We start from the raw sequence: 16,135 nt of genomic DNA, 5'->3' as shown, positions 1-16,135 counted from the left end.
TAAAGAGATGAGCTTGAGGAAGTTTTTCTTCGCCAACCTATTCTCAAGCATGATTTACCGGTGGAAGATTTGGGTACAACACCGCCACCAAAGGAAGATCCTGTTTTTGATTTAAAGCCTTTGCCTGATAATCTTAAATATGCTCATATTGATGATAAGAAAATATATCCTGTTATTATTAGTTCTAAGCTTTGAGAGATTGAGGAAGAAAGGTTATTGGAAATATTGAAGAAACACCGAGGAGCTATTGGCTACACTCTTGATGATTTGAAGGGGATTTCTCCTTCTATTTGCCAACATGTTATTAATATGGAAGATGATGCAAAGCCTCGTTGTTGAACATCGGCGTCGTCTAATTCCGAAGATGAAGGAGGTGGTAAGGAATGAGGTATTAAAACTTCTTGAAGCTGGTATTATATATCCTACTCGCTGATAGTAGATGGGTTAGTCCTGTGCATTGCGTTCATAAGAAAGGAGGAATGACTCGTTGTGCCTAATGATAATGATGAGCTCATCCCTCAAAGAGTAGTTGTAGGGTATAGAATGTGCATTGATTTTCGAAAAGTTAATAAAGTTACTAAGAAAGATCATTACCCTTTACCATTTATTGATCAAATGCTAGAAAGATTGTCTAAAAATACTCATTTTTGCTTTCTTGATGGTTATTACGGGTTTTCACAAATTGCTCGTTAAAACTAAAGATCAAGAGAAAACCACTTTTACTTGTCCCTATGGAACTTATGCTTATAGGCGTATGCCTTTTGGTTTATGTAATGCTCCTCGCTACTTTTCAAAGATGCATGTCTGCTATTTTTCGTGGCTTTTGTGAGAGTATTGTGGAAGTATTCATGGATGATTTTTCTGTCTATGGGAATTCTTTTGATAGTTGCTTGCGAAACCTTGATAAAGTTTTGCGAGAGATGTGAAGAAACTAACCTTGTTCTTAATTGGGAGAAATGCCACTTTATGGTTAATGAAGGAATTGTATTGGGACATAAAATTTCTGAGAGAGGTATTGAAGTTGATAGAGCTAAAGTTGAAGCAATTGAGAAGATGCCCTATCCGAGGGATGTTAAAGGTATTCGTAGTGTTCTTGGTCATGCTAGATTTTATAGGAGATTTACTAAAGATTTCTCCAAGATTTCAAAGCCTCTTACTAATCTTCTTCAAAAAGACGTACCTTTTGTTTTTGATGATGATTGTAAGGAAGCTTTTGAAACTCTAAAGAAAGCCTTAACAACTGCTCCTGTAGTTGAACCTCCTGATTGGAATTTGCCTTTTAAAATTATGTGTGATGCTAGTGATTTTGCTGTAGGCGCTGTTCTTGGACAGCAAGTAGATAAAAAACTGAATGTTATTCATTATGCTAGTAAAACTCTTGATGCTGCTCAAAGAAATTATGCTACAACTGAAAAAGAATTATTAGCTGTAGTCTTTTCTTGTGACAAGTTTAGATCCTATATTGTTGATTCAAAAGTCACGATTCATACTGATCATGCTGCAATTAGATACCTTATGACAAAGAAAGATGCTAAGCCAAGGCTTATTAGATGGGTACTTCTTTTGCAAGAATTTGATTTACATATTTTAGATAGGAAAGGTGCTTGATAATCCTCGTCGCTGATAATTTGTCTAGATTGGAAAATATTGCTTATGATCCCGTTCCTGTTAATGATAGTTTTCCAAATGAACAATTGGCTGTAATAAAGGTGAGCTCGCGAGACAGTCCTTGGTATGCTGATTATGCTAACTTTATTGTTTCCAAGTACTTGCCTCCAACCTTTTCAGCTCAGCAAAGGAGGAAATTCTTTTATGATTTGAGGCATTACTTTTGGGATGACCCACACCTATATAAAGAAGGAGTAGATGGTATTATGCGAAGATGTGTTCCCGAATATGAACAACAGGAGATATTGAGTAAATGTCATGGTAGTGCTTATGGAGGACATCACGCCGGAGAAAGAACCGCGCAAAAGGTTCTACAATCAGGTTTTTATTGGCCAACTCTCTTCAAAGATGCAAGGAAGTTTATTTTATCTTGTGATGAATGTCAAAGGGTTGGTAATATCTCCGGACGCAATGAAATGCCTATGAATTATACTCTTGTTATTGAACCGTTTGATTGTTGGGGATTTGACTTCATGGGACCTTTTCCCTCTTCGAAGGTAACACTCATATACTTGTTGCTTGTTGATTATGTTACTAAATGGGTGGAAGCCATACCTACAAAAAGTGCTTGATGGTGAGACCTCTTTAAGAATGCTTTTAGACATTATTTTTCCTAGATTTGGAGTTCCTAGATATATTATGACAGATGGAGGTTCTCATTTTATTCATGGAGGTTTTAGAAAAACTCTTGCTAAGTATGGTATTAATCATAGAATTGCTTCCGCTTATCATCCTCAAACTAGTGGGCAAGTAGAACTATCAAATAGAGAAATTAAATCTATCTTGCAAAAGACTCGTTAATAAAACTAGAAAGAATTGGGCTAGTAAATTGAAGGAAGCACTATGGGCTTATAGAGCTGCTTATAAAAATCCCATGGGAATGTCACCTTATAAAATGGTTTATGGAAAAGCTTGTCATTTACCTTTAGAACTAGAGCACAAAGCTTATTGGGCTGTTAGAGAATTAAATAAAGATCCTAAACTAGCCGGTAATAAGAGGTTGCTTGCAATTAAGTTCTCTAGATGAATGGAGAAGTGAAGCTTATGAAAACGCTAAACTCTTTAAAGAGAAAGTTAAGAAATGGCATGATAGAAGGATTATCAAAAGAGAGTTTAATATTGGGGATAAAGTCCTATTGTATCGGTCTCGTCTTAGATTCTTTGCAGGGAAATTACTCTCGAAATGGGAAGGACCATATGTTGTTGAGGAGGTGTATCGATCAGGAGCAATTAAAATTAGTTCTCTCCAAGGCAATGCCACGCAAGTGGTGAATGGACAAAGACTCAAGCATTATATCTCAGGTGATTCTTATAATGTTGATGTTGATATTATTCAAGTGGAAACACCGGAGGCTTTCATCAAAGGACAGATTGACGATCCGCCGAACTCGACTTTGAATAGGTAACGGTACGAGGTAATAAAAAGTTCGCGATTTACTTTCCGAACAATGTTTTTGCTGTTTTTGGAAAATATGAAAAATTACGAGATCGAAACGGAGTGGAGGAGGCGCACGAGGGTGTGCCCCCATAGGCAGGCGCGGGCCCCAGCCAGGCCGCGCCGCCCTATGAGGACACCGCCTCGTCGCCCCTTTCCGACTCTTGTTCAACCTGGTACTTTCCGTTTGTTCTGAAATTTTTTACTATATAATCCCCCGGACCCCTGGAGGTCCGTATATCGTTTTCTCGACGTGTTTTGTTTTGAGCTGTTTCTGCCAGGATTTGCTTCGGATCTAGAGGTGTCATGTCTTCGTCAGGAACTCCGAAGAACAGCTCCCGCAAGGACTTTGGCAACTTGTACATGGACGAGCTGAGGATGCATCCCAAGGAGTTGCTGCTTGTTGATGGGGAGCTGCAGATCAAAGATGTTCAGGGTCCCAAAGGAGAAGGAAGCTTGGAAGACGAGGATGGAGAAGCTAGAACAAGAGGTCTTCAATTACAAGAAGATGGCCGAGCGTGAAGTGGATATCTTCCACAAGATTGTGTCCGAACTCATTGCTGAACACGAGAAAGAAAGCGCAAAGCTATGGGGCGACATCCTCTCACTTCACGACACCACCAACAAACTCCAAGCTCAACTCTATGACGTTCATAATCGAAGCTGTGAGTATGAAAACGGGTTTAAACACATAAGCCATGCTTCGCTAGTTTCAGGATTCCCGAGACCAAGATGTCATTTGTTGATGGAGAGCCTCTATCTTGGAAGTATGAAGACGGGAATTCATCACCACCGTCGCCAAAGGAGTAATTCATCATCGGTATTGGCATCCCCTTGGTTTGTTCCAAGCTTGGGGGAGTGCCGCGGTATCACATCATCACTACCTTTTACTTTTTACTATCAAGTAGTGTCATATCATGAGTAGGGAGGTTATCGTATAAGATGGGTTGCCGTGTGGAAGTATCTCTCCTTTAGTTTGTCTATGTATCCCTTGGTGTGAGTTATCGTTATGAAATATTAATGAGAAGTCTTATCATTTACATATTGCACACCTTATTTTAGTTTGCAATTTCTACTATATGATTGATCTTGATTTTAGTATTGGTACCACTTTGGGAGCATTGAGTAAATCTATTTGGTTTTGGCAAACTTAGCATTGGTCAATAGCAACAACACCTTGAGGTTTAAGTAGAAAAGAGAAATACATATAGTTGTTTCATTGTCTTCCTTTCTTGTTAGCTCATAGCTTATTATTCTAAAGTTAAAGTTGTTTGTGCTTACAAGAAAGATGCATGATTATGTCTATCACATGTATACTTGCTTGTTTCCCTCAACTCTTATGCTTGCTAATTAACCTTGCTAGCCAAAGACCTGTACTGAGAGGGAATGCTTCTCGTGCATCCAAACCTGAACCCAAACCTTTGCCATTTGTGTCCACCATATCTACCTACTGCATGGTATTTTCTGCCATTCCAAGTAAATACTTCATGTGCTACCTTTAAATAATTCAAAACTTATTACTCCTTATTTGTGTCAATGTTTTATAGCTCATGAGGAAGTATGTGGTGTTTTATCTTTCAGTCTTGTTAGGCAGCCTCCACTAATGGACTAGTGGCTTCATCCACTTATCCTATAATTTTGCAATAAGAGCTGGCAACGGGGTTCCCAGCCCCAATTAATCAACTTTCATTAATAATTCTCTTCACGCGTTTTGCTCTGATTCATCAGTAAGCAACTTAATTTTGCAATAGACACTCCTCCATGGTATGAGATTGTTGGAAGGCACCCGAGGATTCGGTTAGCCATGGCTTGTGTAAGCAAAGGTTGGGGGGAGTGTCATCCTTAAATAAACTAAAGTACATGTGTAAACAAAAGAGAAGAGGGATGATCTACCTTGCTGGTAGAGATAACGTCCTTCATGGGAGCCGCTCTTTGGAGGTCTGTTTGGCAAGGGGGTTAGAGTACCCGCTACCAGTCGTTGACAACAACAAACACCTCTCAAAATATTACTTTTATTCTCTTTATATGATTTCAAAACTGAAAAAGCTCTAGCGCATGATTTAATCCCTGCTTCCCTCTGCGAAGGGCCTTTCTTTTACTTTATGTTGAGTCAGTAAACCTATTTCCCTCCATCTTGAGCAAGCATTTGAGTTGTTGTGATCAAACCATTATATTGTGATTTACTTCATCATGTCTTTTACTTTTCCTTGTTTAGTACAAGTTTTATCTGAATGAATATAGCTTTGCAAGTTATCAATGATTATGAGGAGACTATTATGATTGAGTATGCAAGTTGTGCAATATAGATTTTAATATGAGAGCATTGCTCGATAGATAAATATAACATGTTAATTGTTCTCTGACCAAGAACGAAGTTTGCCATCACCAACTATGATTTCCTATGCACCTTTATTTGTGATTACCTTATACTTGTTTCAAGTTGAGTTATATGAGGAAGTTGTTTACTATAATGTCTTGTGTGAATGAATATGATGCTTCTTGTCCGTATTTTATTTATCGACTCTTCACTCCATAAACATGTGGTCCTATTTACTGAGTTCAGTTTCGCTTGGGGACAAGCGAAGTCTAAGCTTGGGGGAGTTGATACGCCCAATTTGCATCACTATTTTATATCATAATTTGCTGTTATTCATTGATATATTTCATGTTTGGACACAATACTTATGCTATTTCATCTATTTTGCATGTTTCATCATTATTGGAGGATCAAGCGCCGGAGCCAGGATTCTGCTGGAAAAAGCACCGTCAGAACGCAATATTTTGGAAGATCAACTGTGGAAGGAAATTATACCAAAAATCCTATTTTTCCAGATGACGGAGAAAGCCAGAAGGGGGAGCCGAGAAGACCCAAGGTGGGGCCAGACCACAGGCCGGCGCGGCCCATGGCCTGGCCGCGCCACCTTGTGGTGTGGGGGCCCCACAGCCCCTTTCGCCTCCTTTTCTTCGCGAAACCCTTCGTATGGAAAACCTAAGCTCCAGAGGGTACGTCGCGAAGAGCCACAGCCGCCTCTTCGGGGCGGAGAACACCAGAGAGAAAAGAGCTCTCCGGCGGGCAGGAATCCGCCGGGGAAATTCCCTCCCGGAGGGGGAAATCGACGCCATCGTCACCGCCATCGAGCTGGACATCATCTCCATCACCATCACCATCATCTTCATCATCATCACCTCCGTCTCCACCACAGCACCTCGTCACCGCTGTAGCAATTTGGGTTTGATCTTGATTGTTTGATAGGGGAAACTCTCCCGGTGTTGATTTCTACTTGTTATTGATGCTATTGAGTGAAACCATTGAACCAAGGTTTATGTTCAGATTGTTATTCATTATCATATCACCTCTGATCATGTTCCATATGATGTCTCGTGAGTAGTTCGTTTAGTTCTTGAGGACATGGGTGAAGTCTAAATGTTAGTAGTGAATTATGGTTGAGTAATATTCAATGTTATGATATTTAAGTTGTGGTGTCATTCTTCTAGTGGTGTCGTGTGAACGTCGACTACACGATACTTCACCATTTATGGGCCTAGGGGAATACATCTTGTACTCGTTTGCCAATTGCGGGGTTGCCGGAGTGACGAAACCCGAGCCCCCGTTGGTATATCGATGCGGGAGGGATCGCGAGGATCTCGCAGTTTAAGGCTGTGGTTAGATTTATCTTAATTACTTTCTTGTAGTTGCGGATGCTTGCAAGGGGTATAATCACAAGTATGTATTAGTCCTAGGAAGGGCGGTACATTAGCATAGGTTCACCCACACAACACTTATCAAAACAATGAAGATTAATTAGCCGTATGTAGCGAAAGCACTAGACTAAAATCCCGTGTGTCCTCAAGAACGTTTGGTCATTATAAGTAAACAAACCGGCTTGTCCTTTGTGCTAAAAAGGATTGGGCCACTCGCTGCAATTATTTCTCTCGCATTTTACTTACTTGTACTTTATTCATCTGTTACATCAAAACCCCTTGAATACTTGTCTGTGAGCATTTACAGTGAATACTTCATCGAAACTGCTTGTCAACACCTTCTGCTCCTCGTTGGGATCGACATTCTTACTTATCGAAGATACTACGATACACCCCCTATACTTGTGGGTCATCAGCGCTGCCCGCCGGCGGACCATGATCTGGGCCAATGGGCCCGATCTGGGCCATGTGGGCTGCGGTTGTGCGTGCCCGGATTGGAGTCTGCAACATGGCGGTGGTTTGTGTGTTGTTGTGGTTGTTCCCTTGCAGGAATGCTGGCTACTCGCGTCTTCCCCGCAGTCGTGCCGGATCCAGTGCTCGGTCGTCTTCTCCGCAGCCGGTTAGTGGCGTGGGGGCTGCTGGCCTGGCATGAATAAAGGTGGTGGTCCTAGGGCCTGTCTTGTGCAAAGATGGAGACCTTCCTGAAGTCAGTCCCTCCTTATCTGGCCTGAGTGGTGTGTTCCAGAAAGCTCTACCGGCGGATGTAACATCGCTTTTTTTTGCCCGGAGTTCGCTGGTCGGTGGTATTCGGTCGGATGCAGCCATGCTTTTATTCCGGCCGATTGATTTCTGGAGGGAGCATCGTGAAGCTCTGTTCTTTCTTGCTATATGGAAACATGCTCCATGGCGAAGTTAGAGGCGGAGAATACCATGAGGGCCGGATTGGAGGACTTCCCATGGAGGTTCAAGTTTTTTAGCGCTGTTGAGGGGCTTGCTTGGTATTCTGGGTTTCATAACAGCGGTATGCAAGAGGGGGCGGCAATACAGGTGAAATCCAGAGTCTTACCTTTCAGGATGAAAATCCAAGGCCTGGCCTTAACTGGTTGTGCCTGGCAATGACCTTGTTAAAGGCATTGCTTTTAAAGCGGGGACTATCTTCAGGGTGAAAACCTAAGGTCTTTTGATCGGGCGACGATAGTGTTTGTGCACTTTTACCTTCTTGGATGCGTTGCTTTTCGAGATCCTGGAGTTCATGTGTTGTCTTGGTGGAGGATGTACCGTTGTTGCTAGGGCTGGAATACCGTAGCGGGACTTTTCTTTTATGTATTTCTTCTTTATTTTTTTAGCTGTGTGCATCCGTAATGCTATTAGAGTATTGCGTTGTTGCAGAGGCTGGGTGCAATTGGTATCTTTTTGATATTAATATATACTCCTTATCGAAAAAATGTGGAATAACAAACTCTGCTCGCTACAGAGATACCTTGGTGGGTGGGCGAGACATATGGCTGGGCTGCTTAAATACGAGAAACTCTCTCTTTCATCGAGTATCGATGATTTAGAGGCAATTGTTGAAATAAGGCCACTAACTACACAATAAATTGAACTTAAAAGTCAATATAATGTGAAGTTAGCTGGACTACTGCGATAAGAGGAATTCAAATGGTACCAAAGATCTAAAGCCCAGTTCATTCTTCAATGAGATTCGAATACGAGATGCTTCCATAGTGTAGTGTAGCCAATGATCGGTACAGGAAGAAACTCATTCATTTTCTTACACAAGAAGAGAGTTTAATTGAGGGCCATGAGCAGCTCAAGTGTTATATTACGACATATTATAAAAGTTTATTCAGTGCACCGGAGGAAGCATAAGTTTCTCCAGAATAGAACGTGATTCTTACGAATCCTTACTCAGAAGAGGAGGTGAGAAAAGCTGTCTTTCAAATAGAGCATAATAAGGCCCCAGGAACTGATGATTTTCCAACGGAGTTCTACTAAAACTTCTCGGACCTTATTAAGAATGATCTGATGGGTTTATTTGTCGAGCTTCGTGCTGGCCAGCTTGAACTATTCCGAATCAACTTCGGGGAGATAATCCTGCTTCCTAAAGTTAATGATGCGGAACGGATTCAACAGTTTAGAGCAATATGTCTTTTAAATGTATGCTTTAAAATTTTCACTAAGGTGGCATCTATGACTAAATTCAGTGGCAGATCATGTGGTGCGTCCTACTCGGACTGCTTTCATGCAAGCTCGATATATCCTTGATGGATTTGTTACGGTCCATGAAACAATACATGAGTCACCGCAAAAAGTTGAATGGGGTTATCCTGAAAATCGACTTTGAAAAGGCCTATGATAAAGTCAAATGGTCGCTTCTTCAACAAACTCTCTGTATGAAAGGTTTTTCTGAGGAGTGACGCACTTTAATTAAGAAATTTGTTTTTTGGAGGAACTGTCGCCATTAGAGTCAAGGATGACATTGGTAGATACTTTCAAACAAAAGAAATGTTTAAGACAAGGTGATCCCCTATCTCCAATGTTATTTAATATTGTTTCGGACATGCTGGCAATTTTAATTGACCGTGCCAAAGTTGATTCTCAAATTGAAGGAGTGGTACCTCACTTAGTTGATGGGGGGGGGGGGTGATACGTCCCAAACGTATCTATAATTTCTTATGTTCCATGCTACTTTTATGATGATACTCACATGTTTTATACACATTATATGTCATATTTATGCATTTTCCGGCACTAACCTATTGACGAGATGCCGAAGAGCCGATTCTTGTTTTTCTGCTGTTTTTGGTTTCAGAAATCCTAGTAAGGAAATATTCTCGGAATTGGACGAAATCAACACCCAGGGTCCTATTTTTGCACGAAGCTTCCAGAAGACCGGAGAGGAAACGAAGTGGGGCCACGAGGTGGCGACACACCAGGGCGGCGCGGCCTGGACCCTGGCCGCGCGGCCCTGTTGTGTGGGCCCCTCGTGATGCCCCTTGACCTGCCCTTCCGCCTACTTAAAGCCTTCGTCGCGAATACCCCAGTACCGAGAGCCACGATACGGAAAACCTTCCAGAGACGCCGCCGCCGCCAATCCCATCTCGGGGGATTCAGGAGATCGCCTCCGGCACCCTGCCGGAAAGGGGAATCATCTCCCGGAGTCTCTTCATCGCCATGATCGCCTCCGGATCGATGTGTGAGTAGTCCACCCCTGGACTATGGGTCCATAGCAGTAGCTAGATGGTTGTCTTCTCCTCATTGTGCTATCATGTTAGATCTTGTGAGTTGCCTATCATGATCAAGATCATCTATTTGTAATCCTTCATGTTGTGTTTGTTGGGATCCGATGAATATTGAATACTATGTCAAGTTGATTATCAATCTATCATATATGTTATTTATGTTCTTGCATGCTCTCCGTTGCTAGTAGAGGCTCTGGTCAAGTTGATACTTGTAACTCCAAGAAGGGGTATTTATGCTCGATAGTGGGTTCATGCCTCCATTAAATCTGGGACAGTGACAGAAAGTTCTAAGGTTGTGGATGTGCTGTTGCCACTAGGGATAAAACATCGATGCTTTGTCTAAGGATATTTGTGTTGATTACATTACGCACCATACTTAATGCAATTGTCTATTGTTTACAACTTAATACTGGAAGGGGTTCGGATGATAACCTGAAGGTGGACTTTTTAGGCATAGATGCATGCTGGATAGCGGTCTGTGTACTTTGTCGTAATGCCCTGATTAAATCTCATAGTACTCATCATGATATATGTATGTGCATTGTTATGCCTTCTTTATTTGTCAATTGCCCAACTGTAATTTGTTCACCCAACATCTGCTTATCTTATGGGAGAGACACCACTAGTGAACTGTGGACCCCGGTCCTATTCTTTACATCTGAAATACAATCTACTGCAATTGTTCTTTACTGTTCTTCGCAAATAATCATCATCATCCATACTATACATCTAATCCTTTGTTTACAGCAAGCCGGTGAGATTGACAACCTCACTGTTACGTTGGGGCAAAGTTCTGTGATTGTGTTGTGCAGGTTCCACGTTGGCGCCGGAATCCCTGGTGTTGCGCCGCACTACACTCCGCCACCATCAACCTTCAACGTGCTTCTTGGCTCCTACTGGTTCGATAAACCTTGGTTTCTTTCTGAGGGAAAACTTGCTACTGTACGCATCACACCTTCCTCTTGGGGTTCCCAACGGACGTGTCGACTGCACGCATCAAGGGGGGTTACCAATTCTTTAGTATGCCGATGACACAATAATTTTTATGAATCGTGTCCTAGAAATAGCTACAAACCTGAAATTAATTTTGTCAGCGTTCGAGCAATTGTGAGGTCTCAAAATAAATTTCCATAAGAGCGAATTGTTTTGTTTTGGTGAAGCCCAAGACGAGGCCAACCTTTATGCCGAACTCTTCGGATGTGGGCTGGGAAGTTTTCCACTTAGCTATTTGGGCATTCCTGTTCATCACGGGAGGCTCACGCTTGCTGAATGGAAACTCGTGAAAGATTGGTACTCATAAATTCAGTACTCACGAACATGGTACTGTATATTTTTTTTTTCAGTTGCCTAAAGAAGTCTTACATAGGTTGGATTACTTCCGATCAAGATTCTTTTGGCAAGAAGATATTGAAAAGAAAAAATACAGGTTGACAAAATGGAGTATAGTTTGCCGTCCAAAAGATCAAGGTGGTGATCATGATCTTGAGGTTAAGAATAGAGCTTTGCTAGGTAAATGGCTAGCTCGGTTGTTAACTAAGGATGGTGTATGGCAGGACCTAGTGCGGATGAAGTATATTGGCTCAAAAGCAATTTCTCAGGTTATATGGAAACCACGAGATTTGCATTTTTTGGATGGCATTATGGAAACTAAAAATACTTCTTTCCACATGGCTTCTTCTCCATTAGAGATGGGTCTGAGATAAGGTTCTGTAAGGATAAATGGTTGGGAACAACCGCCCTTCATGAACAATATCCTGCCTTGTACAATATTGTGCGTCATAAACATGATACTTTACAGAAGGTGATGGAAACATCACCTCCGTCTATGACGTTCAGGCGTGATCTTGTTGGTCCTCGTTTAACTTCTTGGAATGACCTAATACACAAGATTAACCTCAGTCCAGTTACTACAAGGATCAGATGAGTTCCGCTGGAGCCTTACAAAAAACGGAGTATTCTCTATTGGGCCCATGTACAAGGCTTTAATTGAACCTATTCAACCGGTCATTAATAATAAATCCATCTGGAAGATGAAAATGCCACCGAAAACTAAGGTTTTTTACTTGGTACCTTCGTCGGGGTGTTATTCTTACTAAAGATAAGCTTGCAAAGCGTAATTGGTATGGTTGTACGAAGTTTGTTTTCTGTCACGAAGAGGAGACAATAAAACACCTATTCTTCTGATGCCAGTTCGCGAGATCTATATGGTCAATCATTCAGATAGGTTCTACCTTATACACCCCACCACCCCCCCCCGAAAAGCATTGCAAATATTTTTAGCAATTGGCTAAACGGAGTGGACTCTAGATTTAAAGTTCTTATCAGAGTAGGAGCGACTATATGGTCGTTTTGGCTATGTAGAAATGATAAGGTTTTTGACAATAAAAATTCTTCTCTTATGTAGGTTATCTACCGGTGTACGGCTTTGCTTCGTTTATGGTCGTCGCTTCAGCGCTTGGAGGACCGTGACCTCTTTATGGAAGTGTCTACATGGTTGGAGGAAACGGCGAAGGAATTTATTACCCAACATGGGTGGCTGCATAGTCGAAGGATTTTGCTTCCTACAGTCTAGTGATGTGTTCTTTTGAGATTACGTATTCATGTATTTTTCTTTTCTCTGTGTTTTTTGATGGCTGTGTGCATCCTAATTATGCAGAGGCCGGGTGTATTGCTAAACTTGAGTAATAAAACGCCCGTTATCGAAAAAAATAGAAGAATGTTATAATTTTAGCATTTTGTGTGCTGTCTACAGTTTGCCCATCAGGAGATATGTTTTTCATTTCTAAGATGACAAATGGTAGTTCTGGGCATAGCCATTAGGTTAGAGCTGAGGTAAATTATATTGCATTAGTTTTCACCTTGGATATTTCTCTGAACTTTGTTGCCAAGTCTGTTGCACTTCGACCTTACAATTTCAGATATTTTCTCAAATTCAGCCCAACTTTCTATTCCATTCAGTCAAGCTCAATCTTATTGAAATGCACTCTAACTAATTCAGTCAAGCTTGATATCTCGCTGCACACTAAAACTCAATCCTATTGCAGAAAGAGCAGCAGCCCGCACTCAAGGAGCATGCATGCTGCAGGAGACTGAAGCTGAGAAGTGGAAGCTGTAGTTTGAGAAGAATAGGCAAAGCTTCCCAGGCAGGTGGGTGAATTTAAGGTCCGAGGGAAGATGCTGCAGACTGAACATAGTCTTTGCCACTGAACAGAGCCTTTTGCAATGCAAAACCTCGGTCTTGCCGCTGAACAGTCTTTACCTACTCCTAGATTCCACCGTCAGAATTGCAATGTTGCCTCTGTCGTGGGAGAAAGCGTAGCATGTTGATGTTACTGTTCCTGGGCGATGGCTTTATTTTGGTTTTCAACTAACAAGTCTCTGACTGGAGCCTGACATATCCATATCAGTACCAATATTGGGATGAGACAAAATTGGATGTTTGAAATGCAATCCTGGGTCATTTTGATGATTTTTTGTGGTTGTACTCTTCCTAACGATTCACATAATTGTTCTTTCTAATCCGTGCTAAGATTGCAGCTTTTGTTTTGGAATTCACGTGTTCTGAAGGTGACATCTCGTTCCGAGCAGTCAGTTCTTCATGAGCACGCTCAACGGAGACTGACAGAATTCCAGGAGTGGGACGGCAATCTGGAATCAGGATTGGGATGAGACAAAATTGGATGCCAATAGATAGGATGGGATCGCGTTATGTAAAATCAACGGTGGGGAAACTATCAATTCCTTGGCAATTTTTCTACTCAATCATGACAAGTAGGCGGTCGTCATAATCCAAGCACACCTTGGTTATCACGCATTGCTGCCGTCCGAACAAAAACAAACTGTAGACAAAACGCACAGCCGGCGCTCGTCGAGAACGCCCGAAGTTAAATAAAGCAGCACTTTGCTTCCCGGCACTGTGAGTTACTACGTCAGTTCCATATTCCGGCACAAAACCCTCTGCAGACGTCGTTGGCCATGGACGCCGCCGGGTCTTCACCGCTGCACATTGTCATCTTCCCGTGGCTCGCCATGGGCCACCTGCTCCCCTGCCTCCAGCTCGCCGAGCGGCTGGCCGCACGGGGCCACCGCGTGTCCTTCGTCTCCACCCCGCGCAACCTTGCCCGCCTCCCGCCGGTCCGTCCCGCGCTGGCGCCGCTCGTCGACCTCGTCGCGCTTCCGCTTCCGCAGGTCGCCGGCCTCCCGGACGGCGCCGAGTCCACCGGCGACGTCCCGTCCGACAAGTTCGACCTCCACAGGGAGGCGTTCGACGGACTCGCCGCGCCGTTCTCCGCGTTCCTCGACGCCGCGTGTGCCGACGGCGGCAGGAAGCCCGACTGGGTCGTGGTCGACTACTCGCACCACTGGGTCGCCGCTGCCGCCCAGGACCGCCAGGTGCCGTGCGTCATGTTTCTCCCGTGCGCCGCGGCCGTCGCGGCTATGGCCGGCGCGCCCCCGGAGTCCCGCGCGGAAGAACGGCAGGCGATCGCCAAGTCCATGGGCGCGGCGCCGAGGTTCGAGGCGGAGCTGGCCGCCGCGGAGTTCGCGGCGGAAGACGACGCCTCAGGCTCAGTTCCGTCCATCTCCATCATGAGCCGCTACTTCATGACGCTAAAGATGTCCAGGCTCTTCGCCGTGCGGAGCTGCTTCGAGCTGGAGCCCGACGCGATCCCGCTCCTGGCTGGGCTGTACGGCAAACCGATCGTCCCGCTCGGCCTGCTGCTTCCAACAACGAAGCCCGACGGAGATTACCACCGAGAAACTGGCAAGAATGCGGAGGACGACGCGATCATCCGGTGGCTCGACGCGCAGCCGGCCAAGTCGGTCGTCTACGTCGCCTTGGGAAGCGAGGCGCCGATGCGCGCCGAGCTGCTCCGCGAGCTGGCTCACGGGCTAGAGCTCGCCGGGAAGCGTTTCCTCTGGGCCCTGAGGCGGCCCGTCGGCTTCGACGGCGGAGGCAGCCTCCTACCAGACGGCTTCCGGGAGCGCACCGGCGAGCGCGGACTCGTGGTGCCACGGTGGGTTCCTCAGATGAGCATACTGGCGCACGGCGCCGTGGGCGCGTTCTTGACGCACTGCGGGTGGGGTTCGGTCCTGGAGGGGCTCCAGTTCGGGCACCCTCTCATCATGCTGCCCATCGCCGGTGACCAAGGCCCGAACGCGCGGCTCATGGAGGAGAGGAAGGTCGGGGTGCTAGTACCGAGAAACGATAAGGATGGGTCCTTTTCCCGGCACGATGTTGCCGGAGCTGTTCGGGCCGTCGTTGATAGTAGGGTGTTCGCCGCCACTGCTAAGAAGTTGCAAGAGATCGTGGCCAACAGGCAGTGCCACGAGAGGTACATCGATGGGTTTATTCAGTACTTAAGAACTTCTAAGTAGACATGAAGCACATGCCAATTATGGCATTCTCATCAACATTTCCCTGTAAAAAAAAATCAACAACAATACTTCCTCCGTTCTACAATATAAGCCGCGGTTGCAAACTATTTTATGGATTGCTAAAACGGCTTATATTATGGAATGGAATGATACCATCCAGACAATGGTGAGCTCATCTTGTTTGGGTTACTCAAAACATTGGCGTGCTCTTGATCCAATCAATACCTATGAAGCGGATATTACATGAGATCATGAAGATCATACATGAGGTAAAGACTTGGCGTCACAAAAGTGTCTTCCTCAAATTAGATTTCTAGAAGGCCTATGATCTCTTGGACTGGCATTTCATTTGCTAAGTGACAAGGTATCGACTTGTTAATGCCTACGGATTGTAGACTAGGGTTTAGTTGGAAGTAGAGAGCAAGTAGATCTCGAGGGTTCAGCCGGAAAAGTACTCGACTGCTAGAAAACTAGGGTTATGTTGACAATGAAATCGATCCCCTGTTTCTCCCTCGACTCCCCCTTATATAGGAGTTGGAGCAGAGGGTTTCATGATGTACAAGTTACAAAGTCCGGGAGACTCTTTGAGTTCGTCCTGTAATAGTTACATGTCGAATATTCCTAATACAACTATCTTTCCAAACTATCTCTTAATTGGGCTTTCGGGCTTCATAAACTTCGGGTCGTGGGCCTTCATTAAACCCCGGGTACC

At 44.0% G+C, this 16,135-nt stretch overlaps 1 protein-coding gene across 1 annotated transcript; it reads left to right on the top strand.

Annotated features, from left to right (window-relative positions):
• Positions 1-14,022: 14,022 nt before the first annotated feature.
• On the top strand, positions 14,023-15,423 carry LOC124697160 (UDP-glycosyltransferase 91B1-like). The gene has a single exon (XM_047229791.1). The coding sequence runs from the start codon at positions 14,023-14,025 to the stop codon at positions 15,421-15,423; it is 1,401 nt and encodes a 466-aa protein (XP_047085747.1).
• Positions 15,424-16,135: the final 712 nt, after the last annotated feature.

Source organism: Lolium rigidum, chromosome 3 (genome assembly GCF_022539505.1).
Source record: "Lolium rigidum isolate FL_2022 chromosome 3, APGP_CSIRO_Lrig_0.1, whole genome shotgun sequence".
Classification (NCBI taxonomy): domain Eukaryota; kingdom Viridiplantae; phylum Streptophyta; class Magnoliopsida; order Poales; family Poaceae; genus Lolium; species Lolium rigidum.
This window is presented reverse-complemented; position numbering and strand designations above follow the sequence as displayed.

Bases quoted from the DNA above. Each gene is read 5' to 3' on its own strand.
- LOC124697160 (XM_047229791.1), top strand. From the start codon at position 14,023: ATGGACGCCGCCGGGTCTTCACCGCTGCACATTGTCATCTTCCCGTGG.